This window comes from Piliocolobus tephrosceles, chromosome 21, assembly GCF_002776525.5.
Source record: "Piliocolobus tephrosceles isolate RC106 chromosome 21, ASM277652v3, whole genome shotgun sequence".
Taxonomy (NCBI): domain Eukaryota; kingdom Metazoa; phylum Chordata; class Mammalia; order Primates; family Cercopithecidae; genus Piliocolobus; species Piliocolobus tephrosceles.
The window spans coordinates 47560039-47572613 of record NC_045454.1 but is presented as its reverse complement, the minus strand read 5'-3'; the positions used below and the strand labels follow the sequence as shown (position 1 = coordinate 47572613).

General features: G+C 59.5%; 1 protein-coding gene across 7 annotated transcripts in view; it reads left to right on the top strand.

Annotated features, from left to right (window-relative positions):
- Positions 1–12575, top strand: part of KDM4B (lysine demethylase 4B) — a 193569-nt gene that overhangs the window by 150668 nt on the left and 30326 nt on the right. For 3 of the 7 annotated variants that reach the window (XR_002725124.1, XM_023185633.1, XM_023185635.1), the window contains exons 11-12: positions 3107–3208; positions 3641–3840. Coding sequence is in view for 4 of the 7 variants with exons in the window: in XM_023185633.1 (XP_023041401.1) it covers positions 3107–3208; positions 3641–3840 (302 nt within the window). In the remaining 3 variants the exon portion in view is untranslated. Of the gene's footprint in view, positions 1–3106; positions 3209–3640; positions 3841–5321; positions 6654–12575 lie in introns of those variants that run through there. The other 4 variants (XR_002725125.1, XM_023185634.3, XM_023185636.2 and 1 more) reach the window with 3 other exon arrangements.

The window sequence follows — 12575 nt, the reverse complement described above, 5'->3', positions numbered from 1 at the left end:
AAAAAAAAAAAAAAAAAAAAAAAAAGTCCACCCAAGAATGGAAATTACCCAAACGACAACACATCGCTGTGAAATTTCGCAACTCCTGGATTAAACAAAGGCCCTGAAAGCTTCCAGAGCAAACAGATCGCATAAACAGCCCACCAGACTGAGGCTGGGCATGGTAGCTCATGCCTGTGATCCCTGCACTGTGGGAGGCCAAGGCAGGAGGATCACTTGAGGCCAAGAGTTCAAGGTCAGCCTGGGCGACATAGCTAGACCCTGTCCCTACAAAAAAAAAAAAAAAAAAAAGAACAGGAGACTCTATCAGCATTGGATCTACAATAATAATGCCACAAGCTAAAAGACAAAGGAGAAAGGCCTTCAAAAGTCAGAAGAGGAATAATTCTCCCCAAATCTTTCACCTAGCCAAATTGTCAAGAAATGTGTGAGGGGCATAAGGATCTTTGTAGACACAGAGAGTCTCGTATTCCATCTCCTTTCTCAGGAAGCTGCTGCAGGATGTGCTCCAGCCAAACAAGGATGTAAACCAAGGAAACCATGGGATTGAGGAAACAAGATCTAACCCAGGAGAGTCAAGGGGAGTCTCAAGATCATGGGAGAAGGAACCAAGACCCCTAGGGGTATCATGGAGAGAAGGGGACACCCTGCACAGGAGACCACAGCAGGAATTTAAGAGCAACGGCAGGGAGCTCAGAGATACCAAGGAAGCTAGGCTTCCAAAGCAGGAGGCCAGTTCCAGACCCCTGTTGGGGGGGCAGGGAATGCAGCCCGAGTTGCTCTGTGGCTCGTGGATGCACAATGTTTATGGGGCATAAAAGCATAAACGTGGAATTTGGCTGCAGTGGAAGACAGTGGCAGGTGCAGGGAGAGAAGGGGATGGTCGTGGAAGGGAGCAAGGACGGCCACACTCTCAGCACCTGTGCCGGGAGCTAGACCCAGAAATAAGCATCGGGTGCAGAAACACGCGAAAGGGGATGAAGGCGTCAGGGTCAGGAAGAGGCGTGCCCTTAGGACCCCACAGATGCCCCAAGTGATGGATGCCCCTCTGCCGTGGGCTGTGCCCCCCTTGCTGTGTCTGTGTATTGAGCCCTACCCAGTTCTATGTAGTGTGGGACCCAGGGGTCTCAGCCTGGCACTGCTGCAGGTAGGAAAGGGCTGGGCTGCAAGGATGAGGCCCCAGAGCTCTGGTTGGACACCAGGACAGTCCTGGGCCCTCTGGGGCAGACACAGTAAGGCTTGAAGGCTGTTGGGGGTGCACCTGGAAGGCTGTAGCAGGGGAGGGCCATGGTGAGAAGCTACCTCTAGGGTGGTTTTCAGGGTGGGAGTGGAGGGAGGGACTGCAGTGGGTGGGAGAAGGGGCTATGGAGCTGGAGGCAGCCAAGGCCAGGTGAGTGGAGTGGGAGGGCACCCTTCTGCTGGTGTTGTCTGGGACCAGGGCGGGTCCGCTGTAGGATCCTGGCCCTGCAGCCCTGGGGCATTCCCAGACCAGGAGGGCAGCCCACCTTGGGATGACAGTGGTTACAAGAGCCAGTTGCACCCAGCGCCAATCTGAAGCTTCCTATTCCTGAGCCTGCTGTCCCCACATGGGGCAGGCACCCAGCATTTCCCCAGCCCTCAAGTGGAGCCTGAGGCTGCCTGTCCGGAGCCATCTTTGGGCTGCTGTTGTGGAGAACGTTCTCTGGAGGGCAGGGGCAGCTCCCGTGTCCCCCACCCACCTCCTGCTCCCTGTGTTAGTGACTCTGGCCCCACGCCCGCCCCTGCCTGCCTCCCGCCCCCGCCCGGCCGCCCCACAGCGACCTTGTGTGCACCATGCTGTGTGATGCCATGCCTCTGGGCCACCCGCTTTCTGCCTTGAGTCATTGTGGTGGGCCATGCTGCAGACATCGGGGAGCACTGATTCTAGCGAGTTAGGCAGCTGAGGAGCAAGGAGGGCTGGCAGTGACTAGTGTTCTAGGAAGGCTTCCTGGAGGAGGCGCCCCAGAAGCCAGCATGGAGCACAGAGCGGGCAGAGTGGCTGGGAGCAGCGGTGGGTAGGGGTCAGGTCCGAGTGTCCTGAGGGAGCATGGGCTGCTGCTGGCCCATGTGACAGCCTGGCTCAGGCAGAGGCGAGGAGGTCCTGGTGACAGAAGCCCCACCAGCGGGCCCACCCCACCCCCATCAGATGAACCTGCCCCACCCTGGTGACCACTTGGTCTTTGGAGGGGCAGCTGCCACAGGGACCCCTGTGGGATTGAGGTGACTGAGTCTGAGCCCACAGGGACAGGGGACACGGGAAGCACCCAGAAGCCGCAGCCGGCATTGGTAATTGTCCTGGAAACACTGGCGCTCCCAGCTCTGCCTGGCTGCTGGCGGGCTTGACACAGCTGGCTCTCAACTGGGAAGGGGAGAAAGGCCTCTGGGGAGCCGGGCTGTGCAGCCTCGAGCTCATGGCCTAGTGAGGCCCCTGGCCAGGCCAGGGCTTAGGGCAGCTGCAGGGGGTGGGCCTGGAGGAGGTGTAGACATCACACACCCAGGGGAGGCGCCAGGCCTCGGCTTCTCCACACTCCCGGCTTCTGCCTGAGCTCCCTGGGAGCCACCCCCTCCACATCTCCAAAAACTTTTGCTTCCTTTCTGGAAAGGCCCTGGAGGTCCCCGGGGGAACCTGGTGCAAGGCCCTGGCCACTCAGCTGCAGGTTCACCCGGCTGTCACTTTTCCTCCTCCCTTTTTCAGCCGCCCTCTCATTTCTAAGAAGTCCTAGCTCAGCCAAGCCTGTAAGCCTCAGGCTGAATCCCTCACTTGGGGCTGGTGTGCAGGGACCGGGACCTCCCTGATGTACCCCGGGATTGTGGGTGTCCAGGCTGAGCATGCAGGATGCGCCTCCTCTTGGCCCACGCCTGCCCTGTGAGCAGATCCTGGGCTCGGGGTGCAGAGGAGGCCCTGGCGGACCCTGGGGCGTGGGCACAGGTCAGAGCAGCGGAGTGTGAGCTGGGGCTCCCATGCGCCTCAAAGGCTGCAGAGAGAGGACCCAGGGAGTCGGGGACAGAGCCAGGTGCCCGGGACCAGGCGTCCTGGGAAGTTGAGCAGAAGTCCTAGAGAAAAAAACCCGTGAAATTTACGTTCTAGACAAATTAGTCTGAAAGAAAACAGACACTGGAGAAAGACTGAGGAGGAGAGGAAACCGAGTCTAGAGAGGAAGAAAGAGCAGACCAAAAGGCCGGGGCTGTCGTAAGTGTCTTCTTCGTTCCGTTTGTCGTCTAGGCATTTTCCATGAGCTGCTGTTTCCCTCGGAGCTCACACTCCCCGTGTCTCTGTCCCGTGGCACACGCGGCTCTTGCCGCCCCGTCCCGCCTGTCATCCCACCTGGTGTCAGTCGGCTTCCCATCTCCAGCTGTCATCAGCGTCCCCTGCTTGACCCCGTCCCCACCGTGTCCATCGCCCCGTCTCCCTTCGGTCTCTCCTCCCAACACAGCTCCTGGCCCGCAAGAGCAGAACCCCACCCAGGGTTCCCTTTACCCCCGGCCTCCAGCCAGGAGGCTCCCTGCTCATGGGGCACTCTTCTGGGGGTGGGCGGGGCTGCGCGCTGCCAGACAGAGTGCACGGACCTGGGGCTCTTCCCTCCCTGGTCTCCCCTCCTGCCTGATAAACCTCCCTCTCCAGGTCTCACCGGAAACGGAGCCAGCCCAAGAAGCCCAAGCCCGAAGACCCCAAGTCCCCCGGGGAGGGTACGGCTGGGGCGGCGCTCCTGGAGGAGGCTGGGGGCAGCGTGAAGGAGGAGGCCGGGCCAGAGGCTGACCCCGAGGAGGAGGAGGAGGAGCCGCAGCCACTACCACACGGCCGGGAGGCCGAGGGCGCAGAAGGTCAGTCCCTGCCAGCCCGGGCCTGGCACCTCTGCTTTCCTACCCGCAGTGGGCATCTCCTAGAAGGAACCAGTGCCTGCTGCAGCCAGAGTCCCCGCTCTGTAAGAATCCCATTCAGTGGCTTTCTTGCCTGGGTGGGACATTTCGTGAAAAGAGACATTGTGAGGTGGAGGCCGTAAAAAAAGTGCCTGCTCTCCCAGAATTGAGAAGAGCAGTTTCCAGAGGCCAGGCGCAGTGGCTCCCACCTGTAATCCTAGCACTTTGGGAAGCCAAGGTGGGAGGATCACTTGAGTCCAGGAGTTTGAGACCTGTCTCTACTTATGATAAAAAAAAAAATTAACCACACTTGGTGGCTTACACCTATAGTCCCAGCGACTTGGGAAGCTGAGGTGGGAGGTTGAGGCTGCAGTGAGCTGTGCTTGCACCACTGCACTCCAACCTGAGCAACAGAGTATCTCTCACACACACACACACACACACACACACACACACACACACACAGAGATAATAATAATAAAATAAAAGACCAGGATGCTGTATGTGGCCCAGATGCTGGAACGTGCCTGCAGCGGCCGTGGCCGCTTCTGAGCAGAGGGCCGGTCCTGACCCGTGAATGGGTCTCCCACCTGTCCTTGGGCCTCCCAGCTCTCCTAGGGCTGGTAAGACGGGGCAGCTGCCTTCCCACAGGAGTGTGAACCAGCAGTTGGGAACGGGGTGTGGGGGGCTGGGTGGCAGTCTCAGAAACATTTCCTTCTCCAGGGCGAGCCTTTGGCTGTGGAACTCCCACCTGTGAGTGTATAAAGGTTCCTGTTTCAGGGTTGACAGCATTTTGTTTCTGGTGACTGGGTTTTATATTCTCAATTTAGAGCTTCAGCTACTTGGGAGTCTGCACAAAGTGGCTATTCCCGGCTGGGGCTCCCTGCTGGGAGCCCTTCCCTCTTCCCACCCTTTCCGGGCACCGTGCAGGGAGCAGGTGTGTGGGGTGTGCCGGCCAGCCTGCCTCCTATCAAGGGCTGCCCCCTGCTGTGGTGCCTGAGGCCCAGGTCATGGGGGCCACATTCGCCGGAGGGTCCTAGTCCTCAGTTTCCCTCTGTATGAGCCCAGCACGACCTGGTCTGCCTCCGAGGTGTCAGGTCTCCAGGACATGTGGGTGCCCAAGGTGAATATTGTCCTTGGAACATGGCAAGAGGCCCAACCATGTTGCCATTCAGCAGACGTGAGGCCCCTCCCACCTGCCGGGGCAGCCGTGGGGCACCTGATCTGGAACGATGGGGTCGTGGTCCTTGCAGTGCTCCAGGAGGCAGGCACACCCCTGCCCTCCCCATATACATGGGGCAGGTATTGAGGGTCACAGCTGGCCAGTGGCTGTGGGCCTGAGGCAAGAAAAGTGAGCATCCCTGGGGGAGAGAGCAGAGGCCGGGGGTGAGTTTGCTCCTGACGTGCCACTCACTCAGTGGGGCATGTGGGCTCTGTCCGTTCAGCACGTCTCAGGAGGGTCTGCTGGCCTCGAGAGGCAAGACGAGGAAAGCAAAGGCATCATGGGTAGAAAGGAAAAGCACAGCTGTCGTGGCGCTGTTTGCATGTAGCGACAATTCTCTGCTGAGAAGCAGCAAGCAAGTCTACAGGTGGAGCCACACGGTGACTCGGGGATTGAGCAGAGCTGCCGGAGATGAGCGATGGGCACAGAAACCCGATCGCACCTCTCATCTGCGAGCTGCTCGCAGCAAACGTGTCTCCCAAAGATACCCCTTATGGTGCTACCAAACGGAGATAATGGATCTTGGAATAAACCTATTCAAAAAAATGATCTTTATGGAGAAAATTAGAGACTTTCTTTGGAAATAAGAAAGAATTGCTAAATAAACAGAAGAATGTACCAGGTGTTAGGAGAGCTCCTGAGCAGACAGCTGACGGCTCCCCCCACATTCTCTGCAGGTTCAGTACAGCCCCATTTGGGATCCCAGCAGGGTTTGCTGATTTAAATGCAGGCGGATAAAAGCCCAAGGCCTGTCAAGAGGCCGGGGCTGCCCTTCCAGAAGGCAGGGCTTGCCACAGAGTTTGCAGGACCCAAGCAAAGATGGCAAAGGGTCTCGGAATAGGAATCCCAGAGCAGTGGACATGGTGTGAGACCTGGAGTCCCCTCCTTCTCCCAGTCCACTCTGCCACCTCTGTGAGCACCCTGTGGCTGCTAAAATGAATGACAACGACCTTGGTAGCATAAAACAACACGCTCCTTTTCTCACAGCTCTGGAGGTCAGCGGCCTGACACAGGCCTCACTGGGCTAAAATCATGCTGTGGGCAGGGCTGCTTCCTCCTGGGGGCTCCAGGGAGGAACATGTTTCCTGCCTTTCTCAGTGTCTAGAGGTGCCCACATCCCTCGGTTCAGGGCCCCTTCTTCCCGCTTCACAGCCACAGTGCAGCCTCTTCTGGTCTCTCTCTGACTCTTACCTTCCTATCTCCTACCCGGTGAGGACCCTGGGTCCCTGGGTCACCCGGATGCTCTCCTGTGTCAGGGTCCTTCACTCAGTCCCACCTGAATGTCCTTCAGCCACGGGAGGGGACAGATTCCCAGGCTCCAGGGATGAGGATACAGACGCCTCTGGGATCATTCCTCTGCCTGCCACATGCCTAGGCATTTCTGTCAAAAGAGAACTGGCCAACTGGAAACACAAAGCAGGAAAGTATCTTTATAACCCAAAGCTAAGTGATTCTTTATGAGGCCGGGCGCGGTGGCTCAAGCCTGTAATCCCAGCACTTTGGGAGGCCGAGACGGGTGGATCACGAGGTCAGGAGATCGAGACCATCCTGGCTAACATGGTGAAACCCTGTCTCTACTAAAAAAATACAAAAAAACTAGCTGGGCGTGGTGGCAGGCGCCTGTAGTCCCAGCTACTCAGGAGGCTGAGGCAGGAGAATGGCGTGAACCCGGGAGGCGGAGCTTGTAGTGAGCCAAGATCCGGCCACTGCACTCCAGCCTGGGCGACAGACCGAGACTCCATCTCAAAAAAAAAAAAAAAAAAGTGATTCTTTATGAAAAAGCACAAACCAGAAAAATAAAGATGGACAAATTCAGTGACTCTCAAATACACTGCTGTAAGGATGAACCTTAAGCAAAGTGAGAAGACAAGCTGATAGGTAGGGAAGATGCTTACCACCCGTCACCGACCAAGAGCAGATAAGAATGCCTGAGGACCAGGAGGGGCTCAGCCCCCCAAGGGAGAGGGCACAGAGGAGACCCCTGAGGCTGACAAGCCCAGCCTGCTCTAGGAAGCACTGAGGAGATGCTGCTGTGTGCTCCTCGGACCACCAGAGGTGAAAACTGCCACCGTGCCCAGCCCTGGAAGCCGGTGCAGCGGGCAGCCCAGTCCCCTGCTGCCTGGGACCTGCATGAGTCCAGCTGCATTGGAGATGGACCTGGCCTCATCCAGAGAAGTGGAGCATTTGCAAACTGCACACCCAGAGCTTCCCTTGGGGCACGTTTCCTGGAGAGAGCCTTGCCAGTGGGGGGCACTAGGACTGTGCAGACACAGGAGCAGGCCAACTAACCAACCTCCATCGATGGAGAGGGACGGGAATCAGCGCCGCCTCATGCCCTCGTCTGCCCCGCAGGCGTGAGGGCTGGAGGCCGCTGCTCCGCACCCCGTGGCTCTCAGACATGACCTTGCGTGGCACAGGGCTTCCCATATGCTATGCTCCGTTTGTTTAAAGCCCGCAGATGGGGCGGCTGAGATGACTGAAATGTACAGTCTCACACCTGTGGAAGCAGGACGCTCACGGTCCAGGTGTCAGCCAGGCTGGCCCATTCCGAGGACCCAGGAGGATCTGTCCTGGGCTTGGAGGCGGCACCTTCGTGTTCCCGTGGTGTTCTCCCGAGTGTGTCTGCCCAGACTCCCCCTTCCTAAGGACACCGGCCACGCTGAGCCCGGCCCGCCCCGAGGGCCTCATAACTCATTGTGTCTGCGGTGATGCCCTTCCCAAACAAGGCGGCATCCCAGGTCCAGAGGCTAGGACTGCAACCCCATTCACCAGCACAGGGCGAGGGGCTGCCTGTGGGCGGGGGCAGGCACAGGTGCCTATCTGCTGTCATTCTGCAGGGCCTGTGTCTACACTGCAGGTCCGCGGGGGTCTGGGAAATCCTCAGAAATAATGTAGACTCCAGCAGGCAAGCCGGGCGCCTGAGCGTGGGCCGTGCTGGTAGAGGATGAGTCCCTGGGCTGGCTGCAGTAGCAAAAGGCCTCGTGTCTCCTGAGCAGGAGTCTGCGTTTGATTCTGGAGACTGAGAGCCCCAGGCGAGGTTGGCAGGGGAGCGGGGGATGGGTGCAGTTCAGGGTCTGTTCCAAGGGGGACTGTGGGATGCCCCTGGAGGGAGTGGCACGGGACAGGGGGATGGCTGAGCCATGACCGTTCTCCATGTTGAGAGCTGCATGGGCCACCTTGAGCTTGGGCCTTGGGAAAGTACCTTTCTCATGGGTCAGAACGTGCTGGGGGCCGTGCGTGGTCTCACAGGACAGGGTCAGTTACGGGAAAACAAGCGGGCAGAGAAAGATGCAGGCTTGGGTTTGGGGACCCGGGCCCACCCAAGCCCATCGGTTAACTGCCCGTGTGACCCTGAGCTGGGACACTGCCTTGATGGGCCCTTCAGGAGAGCAGAGACAAGAGAACACACATCCTCCCCAGGCCAGCGCAGTGTCGGGAAATGAGGCAGGCTGCTGCTGCCGCTGCCATCTGTGGGTTTGGGCAGCGAGGAAAGTGGCCCAGTCCTGGGGAGGCTTTTACAGAGTGGAGGTGGCTGGTCAGAGTATGGCCTGGGTTCTCAGTGGGGCCTCCTGGGAGGGGTCGCAAGGATCCCCGGTACCACGGGTGTCTTCCTCCCTCTTGAGCAGACTCCAGGGGCTGGCCAGCCTCAGGCTGGAGGAAGGGCGGCCACCACCTTCTGTGATGTGGTTTACCCAACTGGCTAGCAAAGAACTGTGGCTTCACTTCTTTTTCTTTTGAGATAGTTTCACTCTGTCACCCAGGCTGGAGTGTGGTGACGCGATCTTGGCTCATGCAACCTCCACCTCCCAGGTTCAAACAATTCTCCTGCCTCAGCCTCCCAAGTAGCTGGGATTACAGGTACCCGCCACCACGCCCTACTAATTTTTGGTACGGACAGGGTTTTACCATGTCGGTCAGAATGGTCACCAACTCCTGACCTCAGGTGATCCACCCACCTCATCCTCCCAAAGTACTGGGATTACAGGCCTCAGCCACTATGCCCAGCCTTCTTTTCTTTTTCTTTCCTTTGTTTTTTTTTTTTTTTTGAAACCGAGTCTTGCTCTGTCACCCAGGTTGGAGGGCAGTGGTGCAGTCATGGCTCACTGCAGCGTTGGTTTCCTGGGCACAAGCAATTCTTCCACCTCAGCCTCCTGAGTAGCTGGGACTGTGGACGTGCACCACAGCTCTGCTCATTTTTCAAAATTTTTAGTAGACATGAGGTCTTGCTATGTTGCCTAAGCTGCTCCTGAACTCCTGGGCTCCACCTCAGCCTCCCAAAGTGCTGGGATTACAGGTATGAGCCACTGTGCCCAGCTCTCTTTTAATTAATGTGACTTATTTACTAATCTGCCCAAGCCTACTGACGAGACAGCCACACCCTTCCCAGCCCTGGCGTTACCTGTTCTCACTTGGGCCTCACCATGGCCTTGGCCCCCAAGAGACTCAGGTTCGGGGAGGTCTTGAACCAGGGGGTCCTGGTTCGCCTCTGGTCTCCCCTCCCCATGCATGGTCCTGGCTGGATGGGCGGCTTTCCCTCCCCGACTTGCCCGCTGGAGAGAAGCTTATGCCGCATGGGAGGGAGTGGAAACCAGTGCCCCATCTAGCTGCCTGGCGTAGGCGAGGCCCTGGCCTGGTCACTCACCATCCTGCTTAAAGATGTACAGGGCAACTCACCCCCTCCCGAGATTTCTGGGGGTCCACACACCCTGTGCAGTGGTCACAGTGCCAGGAGGCTGGACCTGGTGCATCTCTGAGGCCAGTGGCTTCCACGGGTCCCTGAAGGGATCAACCCCCCACAGAAAGGCCAGGGACCAGCGAAGAGGGTTGGGGCCACCTTGGTGCCATGTCAGGGTCTCTGCCCAGGGAGGGCTCAGGGCTGGAGCTTCCCCCCCCCACCAACCGACCTGGACACCCTTATCTCTGTTCCACGACAGAGACTCCTTCTGAGGAGGACCCACTCTGGCAAGGGTGGGTGTTTTCTTGGACACAACCCTTCTCCCAGGAGCCTGCAGTCCCAGGAACCTCTGGACCGGAGGTTTATCTTGAGAGAGCCTCACAGATGCATATTCACAGTCAGGGACACCACAGGAAACGCATGCCACAGGGATGCGTGAAAGATTTCCTGAAGCGGTTTCTGGTCCCCCTTGAATGCCAGTTTCACGCCCCTAAAAGTTATGATGCTGAGGCACCTTTCAGGGCCTAGCAGTGGGGTGTGGGGTTCTGTGTTTTCATATGGAACAAGCTGGGAAAGGGCCGGCACCTCTTGCTCACGGGGCTGGGAGTCGTCAGCATCGGGGAGGAAGCCCCTCGGGACGGGAGGGGCCTGAGGGACAGTTGGGAGGCTGCTTCCCAGTGGCCGCTGGCGTCCCCTACCCCATTCTTACTGGCTGCTTTGAGGTCTGGGAAGAGCGGCCGCCCTATTGCCCAGCCCTAGGAGGGACTAGCAGCCCCACCAGCCAGCCCTGACCCCAGAGCCAGGCAGAAGGCAGGAAGGTGGCCTCGTCCACCTCTCCTGAGCCTGTGGGGAGGCCCCGCCTCCTGGAAGAAGGCCTGCAGTGACACACAGGGTCGGGGGGCAGAGCCAAGAGGGCTGGCACAGTGCTGTCCTGCCTCCCAGAGGGTGGAGAAGCTGCGATGAGCACAGCAGCTAGCCCCTAGCCCTTCCCCTCCCCTTACCCTGGAGTGCTGCTCTCAGGAGAGGCTTCGTGGCTGGCGACTGGCTTTAGGACACGGCGAGCAAAGGCTGCCATGTCCTCCGTCTGGAGGGCGGCCCCAGCTCATAGTGAGGGACTGCGAGCTCAGCCCGGGGACCCCCCAGCACATTCCAGCTGGGCCTCGGGGACCGTCAGGCACACCCGGCTGTGGGTTCAGCACGGGAGGGTGGCGGTGTTGGAGGGGGTGGCCAGGGAGCCCCTGAGACCGGGGCTGGGTTGGCCCAGGCATGGCGGCCAAGCACGAAACTTGAGGGAGGGCTCTGGAAGCCAGGCCGCAGCTGGTGGCTTGATTTCGGCAGCCTTGGGGCAGGGACTGAGCGGTGTCCTTGCAAATGAGTGGTTCTTGCCCCCCCCTCCACAGGGCAGCCTGGGCCTCCGGGCCTGTCTTGGGGTTTGCTGGAGGCTCTGGTGGAAACCCAGGTGCTGAGGAGAAGTGACCCCGGTACCCCAGGCAGGCTAGTGAGCCCTGATGGTGGGGGTTCTGCTGTGACACCTTCCCTCTCCCCTAAAAAGAGTGCTAGCAGGTTCTCAGCTGGCTGCCCTCGGGGGGCCTGGGCGGGTCCTCAGCTGGCTGCCCTCAGGGGCCTGCGTGTACCCTGGGCCCCGTCTGTACCATGGTCCCTGCTCGCCTCCCTCAGGCCAGGCAGGTGAGGGATGTGCCAAGGCCTCTGTGGAATGTGGTCCCCGTGGCAAGGACAGAGTCCCGAGGAATGGCTGCGGAGTGTGCTGCCGTCTTTCGGTGTCCTTCCTGGTCTTCGGTGTCTCCCTCTAACAGGGTCCCCTGTGCATCTGCCGGGGCTTCACAGAGCCTGGGAGCCAACAGGGAAAGGGCTGGAAACTTGTTATTGCAAGTTTGAGAATCCAGGGCGCTAGCAGGCTTGGGCTGTGTGTGAAGTGCCTCGAGGCTGCCGGCATTGTCATTCACTGCTGTCTCCAGGCAGGGGATGGGGTGGCACCCATCAGCCGGGCACCCGAGGCTCAAATTACATCCTCCTTTGTCTCCCATGCCTGGTCCCTCTGGGAGACAGAACTAGGCAGCCGACCGGGGAGGGCTGTGGGGAAGCGGGACTTGGGGCCATCCCTGTCCTTGGCGGAGGAGGGACAGAGCCCTACAGTGTGGCCCTTGGTGAGAGGACAGCCCCTGGGAGGCCTGGGGGCCGATGTTGGCCTCAGCTCCCACCCAGCCTTGCCTCCCGAGCAGAACCAGGGCCTGGGGCGGTCGTACCAGCCGCCCTTCAGGTCCCAGGAGGCCCCGTGGGTGGGGACAGGATGCCAGCCCCTTAGAGAGGTGGGGACTCCCCAGGGACCCTCCGAGCAGACACCTGTGGTCTCATGTGAGGACAGCCTGGCTCCGTGTTCTTGGCCCCACAGCCCTGGCTGGCGTCCCCTGTGCGTGGAGCTGTCTGTTGTGTGTGAGGACAGCCCAGTTCTGCGTCCCTGGCCCCCACAGCCCCGGCTGGAGTCCCCTGTGTGCGGAGCTGCCTGTTGTGTGTGAGGAGTGGGTGGGGGTGCCGGGCGGGGGCTCTGATGAGCGGTTCCTCATCACCTCCTTCCCCACTTCCTCATATGTGCACTGAGCAGCCCTGCAGCTGGAGGCCATGAGGTTGTGTCCTGGAATCTTCCTCCCTCTCCTGAGACCATCGATGCCCCAGGTGGGGCCCTCCTGGGCCAGATCCCATGCCAGCCCCCACCCCTGGAGTTGAACCCGACCGGGTGGCCCTGGCTCAGGAAGCCGGCCCAGCCGTGGGGGAGCCTGAGTCCCA